At 33.7% G+C, this 16,198-nt stretch overlaps 1 protein-coding gene across 1 annotated transcript; it reads left to right on the forward strand.

The window, feature by feature from the left end:
• Window positions 1-942: 942 nt before the first annotated feature.
• On the forward strand, window positions 943-15,565 carry LOC135695715 (KRR1 small subunit processome component homolog). The gene is made up of 12 exons (XM_065214890.2): window positions 943-1,024; window positions 2,448-2,495; window positions 5,437-5,603; window positions 7,857-7,991; window positions 8,284-8,409; window positions 9,937-10,020; window positions 10,311-10,367; window positions 11,133-11,297; window positions 11,621-11,698; window positions 12,652-12,754; window positions 14,087-14,142; window positions 15,106-15,565. The coding sequence occupies exons 1-12, from the start codon at window positions 997-999 to the stop codon at window positions 15,136-15,138; spliced, it is 1,080 nt and encodes a 359-aa protein (XP_065070962.2). The 5' UTR covers window positions 943-996; the 3' UTR covers window positions 15,139-15,565.
• Window positions 15,566-16,198: the final 633 nt, after the last annotated feature.

Here is a 16,198-nt window from a genome sequence, read left to right on the forward strand (position 1 = left end):
GTTAATGAATATCAATACTTTCTAAGTTTATAATTGAAGTGACAAACTGGAGGTATCTAAACTCGATCATTTTCCCAGTAACATTTACAACAATCCAATAATTATCTCTGGATTTTTCAAGCTATTCTTTGAAACTGGAAAGAGCGTTGAGAAAAGTGGGGGGTCTAAAAAGGAGGGGTGGGGCTAAAACCGTATAAAAAGAGGCTTTACTGGTTGTTCATTACTTAGTATTAAAAAAGTAAGGGGACTAAAGTCCCCTGCTCCGCGGTGCCTGGGAAAGCAGCCTTTTCTCGACGCTAAGCTATGAACATGCAAAATATATTTTGGAGAGGGGTCTTACTTAAAGGTGGAGGGGGGGGGGTGCGTATTTATCAGTATGGGTATGGTTACATCTAGACAATGGTCACTACATGTTTTTGTTCTATTTAAGATAGGTCAGTACCCTTAAAAATGCTTGATTGCATCTTTTTTGAAATCTTTGATTGGAAATCAGTGTTGACTGCTAAAGTAATGGCCACGCAAAAACACGTGGTGGGAATAATTGTGCCCTCTAAATAATATATGGGAGCTGTAACAACTCTCGTCGAAAAATCAATCGAAAAGATAGACAAATTGTATAATTTTGATATAAAGTCTGAAGGAAAAGAATTTGAAAGTAGCAAATACAGTTATATTTTTTCAAACTGACCAATGAGTTGGTAGCCTGCGCGCAGATTTAGTGTGAGACAGATAAACGATTTATTGTTTTTTTCTTAAAATCGATAAATCTCCTATGGGGGCTTATTCGAAGCTGGGGGCTTTTTCCACAATAAATAATTTTGGCTTATTCGAGGGGGTTGGAGCTTATTCGAAGGGGTGGCTTAATAGAGGGTGGGGGCTTAATCGAGGACTTATCTAAGGGGGTTGCGATTTACCAAACCAAAGCATCTGGTCTCGTTTTAAGATATTACATCGAGTCCACTGGTAGATGGCGCCCACGTGCATTGTGAGAGGAAAATGGCGGAGGAGAACGGCAATGATCAAGGTAATTCAAGATAATAATTACTCTAGTCAGTTCTTCGTATCTCTGTGAAATGTCAAGATTCCTGATTTTCTAAACATACTGTATCAAGTACTTTAAGTAGAGATCTCCTCCCGATTAAATCAGATGTAATTTGTGTCTTGGAAATGTGAATTTTGATAGTGAAGTAAATGATTATGATGCTTCAGTAAGAATTAGCATCAGATCAGCAACTCAGGGATGGAAAAAATTGGACCACGGGAATCGTGATCATTGGTCCCAGAAAATGTTTGAAAGTGCATTAGACTTATCAGTCCCTTTCCCGTCCCAAAATTAATTTTAAATGATTGACCAATATGTTTTTCGAATCATATGCCAATTTTGATGTGTTCTAAACGGTATTCAGTCGTTTGTGGGTTTGAGGTTTTTGGCTTGTTCTTAGGTTGTTCATGGGGTGCTCAGCCTGTTCTTGGAGTGGGAAGTCTTTTAGAAACGATGGTTTGTTTATGTATTTTAGACTGCCTCATCCCCAAAGGTGGTAATTTGTTGAGACACAACACCTAAAATGACCTAGAATGCACCAAATCTTGAATTTCTCAATAAATCTCAGGGCACTTATTTCTGAAATCTGGCAAAGTTTAACTTAAGATTGTCTATTTGAAAATTGTTGAAAATAAGGTTGTGAAAGTACTGTAAAACTGATAAAAATCTTCATAGAAATAAAATGATTTATCTATCATTCTGTTGTTATTGGTCACAGAGTTTTATTGTATAAAAGACATGCATATTCTGTATGCTTTACCTAATCTGCAATGCTAGCCATAATGCAATTGCTTACAAACTCAAAAGCAAAAATTATTAAAGTAAAGAAAAAATAACCAAACAAATTTGCAAGGGCACGTTATAAGAGAGGTCGAAATGCTCCACATTGTACTCTAGCCACTTATATTATTTGATAAAGCTGCCCTGAAACTACAAGTTCTGAGGCCCTTTGGATAAACAGCATGGATTGGTTCTGAAAGTCCTAGTTGTGTGATTCCAGATAACAGTTTCATTTGGTGTTCAACTTTTTTCTTTGCTTGTTTGTTCACTGTTTTTTCATCAATTTTATGAAGCTCCTCCAAGGACTCAATAGGTTTTCTTGGGAATTGCTTTGAACCCTATGTCTATTTTGAGTTCCCTTCCAATTGTTTCTGCAGTTGACTAGAAAGAATCAGCATAAGGAAGTTAAGATGTTATTTTCACTTCTCCAATTTGTCGTTAAGCAATGATTTAAATACCAATAAGCAATGATTTTGATTTAGACCAAACAAGGAATTTATCTGCTTTTCTAAAAGTATACAAGGAAAGACAAGCAGAGCTTGTCAAAAATAACTGAACAATCTGCGTAATGCCATGTTTTAATTTATGTCAACCAGAGAAGTTATCAATTTTCTTTTGCCTTTAGATGTCAGCACTCTGAAGAGCAAAAAGCACAAGCACAGAAAAGATAAGCGTGAGTAGTTTCAAGTTCTTCTAATGAATTAACCAAGATTGTTTTCTTTCTTGTTACCATGCTTTAACAGTGTTGACCTCCCACTTTCAGTCCTGGAAATATGAAATCTACTGGCGTGCTAGTAATCACGCACCTTGAGACATCAAGGGGTACAGTGGTGTGTGTTCCATGAAGTTTAGACCTTAAAATTTTTGTGAAGGCCTGAGAGTGAAAATACTTGTATGTATGAGTGTTTGTAAAAGTGGTTTAAGTTTTATAAGCCAAATAATTTTTATGGAATTTTAGAAAAAGTTTCTTGAAAACATTATAGTTTAACAACAAGCATAGGAGATTTCAACTGATAATGTCCCTGGAATGATATCAAGATGACACAAAGGAAAAAATTAAACAATTAGTTTGGATAAAAACTAATAGGAAATTAAAGGAATAGGGAAACAATTATCAAAATGGCTCTGTTGGTGCGATAAAAGGCATAGCTAGAGTGTTTTATGCTTACCCAAGATTACCATGATATTACAAGCTACTAGATAACTTACATATAACCCAGTCATATAAAAACTTACACGGAACTACATGCAATAAAAGTGCCATTTTAACAAAACCATATCCAGAACATACTCTGAAATTTTTTCTTTTGATTTTGGTGCAATATTTGTCATGGTTTGAATAAAGTAAAATGCATAAAGGAGCTAGAGAATTTAAGTTACGAGATCCTGGATATTGTCAAGACTTTGCAAATTTGAGCAGCATCACTTTTGTCAACCTTAACCTCTGAAAGTTTGTGTGTGAGCTTTGCCTATCAAATCCTTTGCCTAGGGTAATGTAAAGACAGTCTATGAATTGACATTTAACAGGCCCTCTACACTTGAAACAAACTATCTAGCATGTTGATTCAATCAACCTTGGATCTATTTCCAGTGCCAAAGCAACATTTACATGTACCCAAATGGCAAGTAAACTGTAGTATTTTAGGCAATGGCTCATTCTTACTTGTGTACTAGTTTACCATTGGATGAACATGTAATGTTTTTCCAAAACTGTCCTAGGGAGAAAAATGTTTGCTAATACCAACTTAAAAAGCCCAGTCTCGAGAGCCTGTATTTGAAAAAATATCTTTAACAATTTTTTTTAGTGAGTTGTCAGTTCACTCAGCAGATTTATGGAAGTATATGTATTTAATTTTTTATAAGACTGGTGCAGTCCTTGATCAGTACAAAGCAATACACGTGTCTGAGTCAGCTGGTGCCTGTCACAGTCACACACCTGCCATTAAATATGTTTATATATGCACGAACGTTGCAGTCAGTTGGGGTGGCTCATACAAGTTGTTCTGGCATTTAAGTCTAGTTTTAATAGTCATTTGTAACAGATGTAGTCCTAAACAGCAATTCCATTCAAATTTACCTTTTCATCAACATTATGTAACTTTTCTTTGGGCATTTTTACAGCTCAAACAGCTATTGCAGTAATCAACCTTTAAATTAAATTTTAATACTTATTTAAAGTTTAAATATTTATACGTTTTGGCCTGAGCAGGTGTTGCTTGAAATGGATAGCAATTTAATAAGTGCCTGAAAATGTAAACAATATTGCTTCAAAGCAAAATAATTTTGATCATGTTTTAATGCAATGATATTAATGCAATAATTTTAAGTTTGATCAACATGATCAAGTGTTTTAATATCAACGTGCAATGATATCTTAAAAAGCATCATTCCCATTTGCACGCAAAACGTTTCATACCTCTCCACTGAGAAGAAAAAATGCAAATGTTTGAAAATGTATTATGTATATGTATATGACATAAAAAGATACTGTATGCAGATAAATAGCACCCAATATCATACCCAGGGCCCAGGGATGTAGTTCTAAGGGAGCTTAATCCACATTATCAGTGCCAAAAAGGATCCGATTTCTAATTTGCTATTGCTTCTGTTCTATGCAACATTTTGCACTCCTCTCAAAGATTTTTTTTAAGGCAATTTTATTTAGAGGTGTGAAATAGAGCTGCTCAAGTTTCTTAAGAGCTTGTTTCAAGATGCACCTTCATTTTGCTTAAAGCAAGGCCTGAGAAAAATTGTCAAATTTGTGTTCCATGGTAAAACATAATGTCATGGGCTTCTTAAGGATAGATTTTTCCTGCTAGAGTTTGTCTGTAAAGATCAAATGCTATTTTGGTTTTAATCATTTATTCCTATCAAGCATGGTCAAAATTTCTCTAAATCGAATGTGTATATTTTGGGTCAAAATTACTGATGAAAATTACTGTTTTACTGATCTGACATTAAATATGCAATGGGACTAAGTTATGACTCCCTGTCTCAGGCCTAGTGCGATTATCAGGTGACATTTGCCTGATGATTATGTTAAAGGCGACCTGTCCCTCTATGATTGGCTAATATGAACAAAAGCTTGTCCTGCCTTAATGGATTATGCTGCTCGCTTTGGCTGGCCTAGCTGCGGCATTGGTTGACATTTGAAACTGCGAGCAAAAAGGCTATTGGAAGTGGCAATAAGATTCAATCAATGGAATTGAATGATGATAATGGAAGCATTTCTTTTCCCTGTTGACTTATCGGTCGCAGATACCAAACAGGGAACCAAATTTTTCTAGTCACAGCTTCACTATAACAGTGACACAGCCATTTGATTCAAAAGCTCTGGAATCAAATTTGTCTCTGATTGGCTCAAATCGTTTAACTATCGATCGAGCTCAACGGTGCTTGAATTTCACTCCTCTGAAAACAAACTTGAACACAATAGGGGACATCTGTCTTTAAGCATGAAACTTAGACTTGCAATGCTGAACCGTCCTGTTCTGTGTCTCAATTAATTCTTCAAGTTGAAAATGTATTGATGTATGCTACAGTTTTTGATTTTACCATTCTCATATGATGTGTGTGAAGTAGCATAAATATGCATCAACAAATTTCTATTTAAGCTTGGGACCATGAGGGAATAGACCACTGGAAAGAAGAGGCATTTACAAAAGAAGATAACCCACATGGTCTTCTCGAAGAATCAGCATTTGCAACCCTTTTTCCAAAGTATAGAGAAAAATATTTGCAAGAAGTCTGGCCACTGGTAACAGAGAAGCTTAAAGAACATGTAAGTCTGCTCACTTCTATAAGCTATAGATTTCTAACAACAGCCACAGCACTTCCTCTGATTAATTCAAGCTGCTGTTTGAATAACTTTAATTATTACAATGTTTTGGGACAAATGGTTGTGGTTGACGTTTCTAACAAGATATTTGGTTTTCTCTCTCTGAAAACTAAACTGTTGAGGGAATCTGATAAAACCATCTGTCATTCGATTCATAAGAATTTGATGATTGTAATCATATAGAAATATTTGGGAAATATTGTAAAATGATACTTCCCAGGAAACTTTAGTACTTCAAAGAGTTTACCACCTTAAAAAGCTATCCTTGCTTTTGAGCTAAAAAAATCTGTGCATCTTTGATTTTTCAAACTCCTCCTCTCCTTGAATCAAAAACGTATCAAAATTGCACATAGTTTTTATGGCTATAAAAGATGGATCAAAGAAAAGAAATTTTTGAGGCACGCTTTGCATGCCTGAATTCTGTCCTGGCTATGTGCAAATTTGGAGCCATTGAATGGATTCCATGGGTACAGAATAGCTTTTTCGTACTTTTATCTGGAGAAATTTTGAGTCCTAAAAATAGGATTTTACCGTTCGCACTCTGAAGTACACAAACGACATTTTAATTCGGGCCAATTTATTCAATTTTATGATCAATTACCGTCTTTAGATAAACACAACCGTACATTAGATGTATGGACGCGGGATGTTCTTGTAGCTAGGGGAAACCTTTATTTACATGCGATTTCCACCATTTTCAGATTTTTTTTAATATTTTGAAACATGTTATCATTGTTTGTCTTAGAGTTCAGCTACTAAAATGCGAAGAAGTCGAAAAATTGGATGTTTTCGTCCAGAAAATGTTTACCATAACTCAGCTATTGCATACAAAAATATATCTTTTATTTTGGTTACATGTAGTTTTCGCAACATCATCCGAACCGAATTTTGTTTTGAACTAAAATTTGATCGATTATCTATTTAAAAAATCTTTTGGTGGTACAAAACTTGAAAATGGCTTTGAAAAAAGCTAACATTTGAGTAAACTAAAGCTTTTCGTCTGACACGGTTCAGAGTTTAAAACGTCAGAACATAGATCGAGCTAGTTTTCGATCTATGTTCTGACGTTTTAAACTTTGAGGAGTGTCAGACGAAAAGCTTTAGTTTACTCAAATATTTGCGTTTTCAAAGCGATTATCTATTTTTTTTTGAGAAGCTTTATAGCACTTTTAAACATTTATCTCAGTTTACTGAAAAATTTCTTTAACAATTTTCTTTTTTCTGGCGATCATGTGTTTTCCATATGTTAAGAAGCTTCTTGCTGTTAGAAAATTGTTTTTGTTCTTGAAAACTCGTACAGGTGCACCTGGTTTAGCATTTAAGTAGCTTTATCAGCAAGGCTACGATTATCTAAGAGGCTCACAAGTGTGTGCTGATTCTCGGATTTGAAAATTTAGACTGTGTTTTCCTTAAATCGTTTGCTTCTAAAAATGGATTCTTCATTGAAAAAATTGCATAAATATATATTTGCATAATTTCCAGACACTGTGTTGCTTAAATCTAAGATATGGTTTCTGCTAAGAACAACTTCTTTGCATCATCCAACAATAAAGTTAAACGTTTAAAGTGCTTTGCCGTGCTAGCTCTCTGCATGGGCTATACAAATATAATAAAAAAACAGTTGAATTTTTGGCTTTCTTACCAAAAGCCTGTTAATTTATAGTTAATTCTAGATAAATCAATTTTTACAGATTTTTTGAAGCTACTTAATCTAACCTGTTCTTATATTTGTTGTCAATTCTAACTGAAATTTATTTTTGATATTGATATATTCATTGAAACAAAGGGCTGTCAGGAGCTTTTCAGGGGCCTGGGGCAAATAGAAAAATGGAACCCATCGTGACGTCAATAAAACCATGAATTTTATTTCTGTTGTCTTGGCCCCAAACATCTAATGGTATATAGAGCTGTTTTTTAATTTTGATTGATTGTAATTCAATTGCATTTATCATAATCGTCTCTTAGTATTATCACCTTTATGTTTAATGAGGGAAAATTTCTTGACTTAAGGACAATTTTTTGGTTGGTTTAAAAAAGGAGTTAAGAATTTCATATTGGCAAATTCACGGAAACATCGGTTTTTTGAGAATTGAGTGCATACTGTTTCTATATTTCTCGTTTGGTTATCCTAAGATTGATATACTTGAGGCATCTCAAGGTGAAATAAAAACTGTTTAATATTCTCTCCTCATTTAGGGCATTAAATGCACATTAGACTTGATTGAAGGTAGTATGACTGTTGCAACTACAAGAAAGACTTGGGATCCATATTCAATCATCAATGCAAGAGATGTGATCAAGCTGCTTGCCAGAAGTGTCCCATTTGAACAGGTGAAGTTCCTTCTTACGTCGTAACTGTCCTTCAACATACAACTGTTGATGAGCAAAAGCAGAAACTGAACCAGACAATGCAGTCCACTGCCCAAACTGCTCTTTAAAGCTGTGTCATCTCTTGCATTTTTCGCAATTTGTAAACAGATAGGAAAAATTAGGTGTGATGAAGGTTTTAAAAAAACATCTCGTTTACGATTGTTGAACTTATAACAAATTCAGACATTCTGTTGTTGAAGAATATTCTGCTTTGTTCCCTTTACAATTTAGGCCATTTTTTTCATTTCGCCAGGCATGCAGGGTACTAGAAGATGACGTCACATGCGATGTTATAAAGATAAAAAATACAGTGAGAAATAGAGAGCGGTTTGTTAAGCGTAGACAAAGGCTGATCGGACCGAACGGTGCCACTCTGAAGGTATGAGTTTGTTGGCTGTTAAACTTTAATATCTTTTTCGCAAAGTTCACGTTTTTCTTCGAACTACTTCATTGACAAGGTCATCGTAGAATACTGATCAACACTTTTAGCCCCTGCTGATTGACAAAGGTCTTAATCCATCACTGGAAATTTGCATCTAATTAGTGCATGTGGACTTAAGACACGGAAACATGAAAACGTGAACTGGGGCTTGCGGGTGACTGTCGGGTGCAAAATCCTATCACCGTCTGTCTGAGATTATAATATTAGGCAAAAACGAATGAAAGAAAGTCCAGCGTAATAAACTGCTTCTAATGTATTAGTTTCTTTATTTGCTTTAGGTTTATGTTTCAAATGACTTTGAAGAAAGTAAACATTACAGTATGCTGAAGCTTTTAGTCTGACGCTCTTCAGAGTATAAAACATCAAAACACAGACCGAAAACTCCCCGGTAGGAAATATATACGGAAATATAATCCAAGAAATGTAATTCTGGTCTGTGTTCTGACGTTTTATATTCTCTGAAGAGTGTCAGACGAAAATTTTCAGTATACTCAAATTTTTGCTTTTTTCAAAGCTATTTTAAAGTTTTGTACTACGAAGAGATTGTTTATTTTCTAGCAAGCCCGGTTGATTAATAATTTTTCTTATATCTTTATTTGTGTGTAGCTTTGTTCTGCAGTTTTAGATATTGTTGTCTGTTTGATGTTTGCAATAACTTTTTTGTTGAAAATTATTTTATCAACTAGATATCATGTTCTTTATCATAAGGTGGCCCTCTAATAACTTTGTGGGGATTTTATTTGTATCTAGGGGGGGGGGGGACGTTTTTCTTGTTGAATCTTTCTCCTTCAATTATTCTTCGCGATCAATTACATCAGAGTTGTGAGTACGTTTAAACAGTCAATGACACACCCAGTTGTTCATGTGATGATTGTTCAAGGTGCTTTAATAAACTGTTTTTCGACTTTGGGAGTAATTTTTGTCTCTAAACCTGTATCATGAAGCTTATGCTTCCTAAAAAGAGACGTCCCCCAGATATAATGAATTAACTGTCCTGTTTCGGTTCTTCTTTACATCGAAACTAAACGACAAAAGGAGTTTACAGAAGATCTTCAAATGTACAGTAGCCAAATGTACTTCTTTAAATTACTTCATGTTGTTCAGAGGCTCCATTTCGCTTTTTAGGTGCCCGTTTCAATTGTTTTTCCGATTATTGTTTGCTATATTCAGTTGCAATGAATCCCTTTTTATTAACAAGCTGCGATTTCCGAAATCTGAATCCCTTTTTATGATAAAACTTTCGATTTACAGAGTTAAAGGATTTTAACGGCAGAAGTTCCCTATGTTATTTAGAAATCGGTTTCCGCCCCCTCTTATTAAGACACTATTTCAAGCACTGGAGAAAGCCTGTAAAGGTTAGGAACGTCTCTCTTCGCACCCAGTGACCCAAATGTTTTAAGTGTAGAGATCTACTTTCTTACTCCTCAGTTCTGAAGAATGAATTCATTATTTTTTTTGCTAAAGGCTCTAGAATTGTTGACCAATTGTTATGTACTGGTGCAAGGAGGAACTGTATCAGTCATTGGTTCACACAAAGGCTTGAAGCAGGTTTGTTATTTGTTCTAACCAATGAAAGAGAAAAAAAATAGATCTTTGGATTTGGAAGTTATTCCAAGTAATTTTGCTCTTGCATTTTGGCATCGTTAAGTACCCAAATGTAAGTTTATTTCCATGAATTTTTGTGCCAGCAACAATGTTTCAGCTTTTTTTATTTTGTAAGCCAGCAATCATTTTGACGAACTGTTCAAGTGTTAATAATTGAAAGGCTGCCACACCAAGACTTCATTGTGCTTTTTGCCTTTTTTCAACAACATGACTAATTAAGAGTCAATTTGCAGGTGAGAAAAGTTGTGGAAGATACGATGAAAAACATACACCCCGTCTACAATATCAAGGTAAATGAACTGTTTGATTAAAGTTCATTGCATGTGGACATCTGTCTTTCTCAGCACATATCAAGCATTCGCTTGCAACCACGTTTCTTCTTTTGTTCAATTTTCGTGATTTGCTCAGTTGATATTCAAATACATTTACCAAGATCACATTATCGTAAACAAAAAGAATTTTTCTTGATAAGTTTGCTTATGCAATAGGACTATGCCTACTGCGAAAGAAATAGCCGAGCCACATAAAAGTGGTTTAGACTGAATAATATGTAGTTCTCATAAGTTTGTATGTAAAGACTGAATAATTTGATGCCTGTGAAACCAATTATCAACAGATTTCAAAGCTCATAAAGGCCAGAAAAGTTGTTAACCTCCCAGTCACAAGATGTTTTCCTGTCTCTGCCTAGAGGCTCATGTGCAACCGGCACGCTTTGCGACTTTAATTCAAAAGACCGGCCTAAAATCGTACTGCATGAAAAAACGAAACACAGTCAATTTCTCAAAACAACTGCCGCTAAGCATGCCGGTTGCGCAAGGGCCTTTAAGTGCAAGCCTTTCTTAAATTGGCGTTTGTGTTCAATTTCTTTCATTAACTCGAAAATCAAATTGATTTCGAGTTAAACACGCCTCATATGATTTCGTGTTGCGGGTGGAAGCACATCCTTGCGAAGTTATTATAGTTCTAATGACAGGACCCTCTTTCTTTACTTATACTTCTTATAGCTTTATTTTCTGCTAAGACATATGAATTAAAGTTGTTCGATGCGTTTCCAGATTTTAATGATAAAAAAGGAGCTTGCCAAAGACCCTAAACTCAAAAATGAATCTTGGGACAGATTCTTGCCCAAATTCAAGACGAAAAATGTACCGAGAAAGAAGACCAAAATAAAGGAGAAAAAAGAATACACACCATTCCCACCACAGCAAACAGAAAGCAAGGTACTTTGTTTTTGATTCGTAAAGCGCATACTTTTTATTGATTCAAGTTTCCAATCGACGATGAATTTCCACAGTGCCTAGTTTTGCTGCCAAGTAGTGTAAACGATCGATCAAACCAGTCTCTTGTGTTATTAAACTTGGTGAGCATATTCTCTAACATACATATGACGTATATGCACAGTTCTGTGTGGGAGGACCGAAAAATCTGAGTTTACACATCCATTTTTAACTCATATTGCAGCCATGACGATAACAATCAAATGGTTTCTCAGTCTCAAGTTTAGCTCATTTTGACGTCAATATACCTTAATATACAATTTCAGATTGATAAACAACTAGCAAGTGGCGAATATTTCCTCAAAGCAGATGAAAAAAAGATAAAAGAACGCCAAAAAAAGAAGGTATTAATTTTATCAAAAAGCATTATATTTTGTTATATTATATTATATTATATTTTATTATATTATTTTATACTATATTATATTATATTATATTATATTTTATTATATTACATTATATTATATTACATTATTTTATATTATATAACATTATTTTGTATTATATTATATTATTTTATATTATGTTATATTATATTATATTATATTATATTATATTATATTATATTATATTATATTATATTATATTATATTATATTATATTATATTATATTATATTATATTATATTATATTATATTATATTATATTATATTATATTATATTATATTATATTATATTATATTATATTATATTATATTATATTATATTATATTATATTATATTATATTATATTATATTATATTATATCATATTATATTATATTATATTATATCATATTATATCATATTATATTATATTATATTATATTATATTATATTATATTACATTATTTTATATTATATTACATTATTTTGTATTATATTATATTATATTATTTTATATTATATTATGTTATATTATATTTTATTTTATTTTATTTTATTTTAAATTTTATTTTATTTTATATTTTATTTTATTTTATTTTATTTTAAATTTATTTTATTTATTTTATTTTATTACATATTATTTTATTTTTTTATTGCATTATATTTTACCTAATATTTAACCTTGTTTAACCTTATATTATTCCTTTCTTTTTATTACATTTTATATAATACCTTCTATAATACCCTATACTATACTTTTTATTAAGTTTAACCTTATATTATATGCTACCTTATATAATATTATATCAAACCCGATATTACCTGTATGTACTGTGTATACATTTTCATGCTAAGAAAACTGAAAACTTTTCATGAAAAATGTTTTTATAACATGTGAGTATTTTTGAAAAGCTAAATGATAAATCTGACAGGATAAGCAAGGCAACGCTGAAAAAGAGAGACAAAAGATACGGGAAGAAGCCTTTGTTCCTCCACAAGAAGAGAAGCCGAAAAAGCGAAAGCACGCCGAGCAAGGTTTTCACACTTATACAGCTATACTTATAAATGTGTTTGAATGTAAAATACCTATTTCTTCAGTTGTTTTGACTCATTTCCACTTAAAGAGAATAAGTCACATTGAGCCCTGTTCACAGCTTTAGCATCGAAGGCTCTTGCGCAACCGACATGCTTTGCGATAGCTGTTTTCTTACGCAAGTATAAATAAACAATATTTGGTATTTTCATGCAGTATGATTTTAAGCCGGCTTTGAAAGTATATATGTAGAGCAAGCTGGTTGCGCAGGAGCTTTTAAACTTCCAAGAAACTACTGACAAGTCAACCTTCTAGTTATTCAACTGTAGTCAGCAGAATTAGGGCGTTGGGCAACAGATTAAAGGGTGTGGCCAAGTATGTTTAGAAATGCATATCTTGGGAAGGTATTGAGATAGTGAACTCAGATTTAGCTAAAGTATAAATGGAGACTGTACACCAGCAAGTTTTACTAAAATATGGAAGAATGGGGGTCGGAACCTGTATTCCTGTGTTAGATGGAGATGGATTGACATATTGATATGCAAAGCCTTGACACACCTTAAAATTCTGCCAAAGTTACTTTGATTTTTTTGATGCTTTGATACATTGACTGATGACTTCATAAAATTAACGATGACGTCATAAACTGAATGATGACGTCATCCATTTTTGCATTTGAATACGCATCACAATCTGAAAGAGCACCATTGAATACCTCTTAATATGCAAAATCAGCTATATGTGTTTAAAACTGGACACCTTAGAACAGGATCTTTCCCCTTCAAATCACTAAAATTTGGCTAGATTCTAAAATGTAACGACGAGGCAAACATGGCAGTAATTTGTTAGCAGAACACAGTTCTTTTGATTGCTGTATCCCTGCCACTTTGCTTAAGATTCAACTTATTTTAAGAGGTATTTCCTAATGCTCTTTAATGACGTTTCATTTCGAAACTGTAATGACATTCTGTTTCCAGTTTGTGTTGCTATAAGGGGGATTGGTAACGACTAAAGTATAATTCAACAAAATAATACGACAAAGTGACACAGATCGGTCTTTCCTATTACAGAAGTTTTGCTCGAGTATTTTACTTTGTTCAAAATGTCCTTATGAGTTAATCCCGATGGTAAAGTTCTGTTAACAATGTCCTTTGAACGAAGGGCTGCATTTTCCCCTGGTTTGTTTAAGAAACTGTCTTGCACCCTCATTATAATTTGTTATATGACCGATAAAGAAATTCTGTTCCCTTTTTTTACAGCTATTACCTCTTTATCGAAAGGTTTACTTGAATTTGCTCGAAGCAAATGTTAATGAATTGAACTCTTTTTTGCAGATAATAAGCTTGAGATTGATGTAGAAGCTTTGAAGAAAAAGATCAAAAAAGCAAAGGTTTTTCATTTGAGCTGACAATGCTTTTCCGTCCTCAAAAATATCTTAAATGATGTCTTTGACTACCTGATTATTTGAAAGAAATTATTTCTATTGATGGTGGACTATTCGATGCCATATATGCTGGACTCATTTTGGCATTTGAACTAGGAAAATTCAGAGTTACGGCTCTGAGCTTCATGCTTAATTCAGACAACTGGATACCAGGATATATTACACTAGGTGCGAACGTCAAGCTTTTGATGTTTCGTTTGTAAGGCTCAAATGCGACTTTCTTCCTTTTATTCTCATGAGTCTGAAAAAGATAGGAGGGGGGAGTCTGGGATTAAAAGGCTGCTCGATGCTGTATAGGCAAACCTCTACTTGTTAGGGAGTCAAACCAGCATCGGTTCTAAGGTCCGTGGACTTTCATTTTTTCCATCTTATTCACCAGCACAGTTGTCATCGGTGAAGTTATTTTAGCGAACTGCTGACAAAGCAGGAAGCAGCATCGCAGAATCCATATTTATGTCTGGAACGTATTTCTCCATTTTTGGAATAATTCACAGTGAACTCGAATCAAAGGACGAAGAAAATTTGGAGAAATATTGTTCACGATTTAGAAAAAAACTCTTGTCCATATGGTGCTAATTTGATCTGAAATAATGTTTGATAACGTACTCTGAAACCCTATAAGATGTAATTTTGTTCATCAAGCTGTCGCCCTAATGCCCATATGCATATAATGCATTTTTCTATTGGTTTAGAAATAGCCCGAAACAACAGGAATCTAGATTCGTCTCCCCACCAGTAAATAAGCTTGAGGTGGTCATCAAGAAACTGTAATCCAATCCAAAGCACTCTTCTAAGCTTATATCTTCTATACTTTGTAGCCATGTGCAATGAACGATGTTCAAATAGTAAAGTCAATGAATAAAGTTTGATTCTTATATGTGTTAAACATGTAACTGTTTTACATTTTAGAAACCTAAACAGCTAGTAAAGACGAAATCATAAGAAGAAGAGAAAAACGCTTGTAAGTTACTATCTTCACAAGCTGTAATAAAATATCTGTGTATGTTCGGGTATTGTTGTTCAAAGCTTACTCGGGTTTACCGTGACCCCGACGTACCTTTCGATACTATATGCCTTTTAGCGTTACTTATGCAAAGAAAGTAACTTCGCAGAGCAATTATACTATTTGGACCTTTATTATCACGTTTGACTATATTTTTTAAATGATAATTTCTTAAGTTTTTTAAAAATCAGAATTGTGCTTTCTGTAAATCGGATGAACATTTCTAAAGCGGCAAAAACCTTTTTGCTTGTGAGTGTAAGCAGTGATTTATTCTTTGTAATTGCAAAAATTAATTATCATTAATTAAAAGAGCTTCATTGAGTCAGTGTATAGAATTATCCTCAGTAAAACAATATTTTACTAAAACACATTGCGTATGAGTTTTGACAATTTTTCATTCAATATTGGGCAAAGTATCGCATGCATATATCGTTTTGCATGTGAGGGGTTTTAGAAGGATCCCTCAATAGACAGACCATGTGCTTAATGGCGTCATTTGACAATAACGCGCAATGCATTGTGGTAGCTGGAGTAATAGGCGTCTCACTTTGTTTACGTTTTCCTTAATTGACATATTTCACCAGTCAATCTTCATACTCGCTATCGAAAAATGAAAATAGCATGGAAAATGAGCAAATTTTTCAAGAAAATGGTAGTTCTAGTTTTTATTAAAACTCTTGACCGGGCATCAGCAGTTTGACACAAACAGCAGCCATTGAAGATTGTAAATACGTTGAAGCTGGCTGGTATTGGCGAAGCTAGTAGGCCTCTTTAAACTTATTCAAGGAGAATAGTGTGTACAGCGGATTGTGCTGTTGCATACCACACTGTTTTAGCAAAATCAAGAGAGGCAGAAATTTTTCGTTTCTATTCATTTCCAGATAGTAAAATTGGAATATTTATAATTACATTGGCTTAACGAAGATGTCTTGGCATTTGAGGAAAAGGTAGAAGCAGGGTGTGACTGCCATACTTGCTGCCTGGAGATTTTGCGTCAAT

This window comes from Rhopilema esculentum, chromosome 2 (assembly GCF_057945365.1).
Source record: "Rhopilema esculentum isolate cy_ngs chromosome 2, ASM5794536v1, whole genome shotgun sequence".
Classification (NCBI taxonomy): Eukaryota; Metazoa; Cnidaria; class Scyphozoa; order Rhizostomeae; family Rhizostomatidae; genus Rhopilema; species Rhopilema esculentum.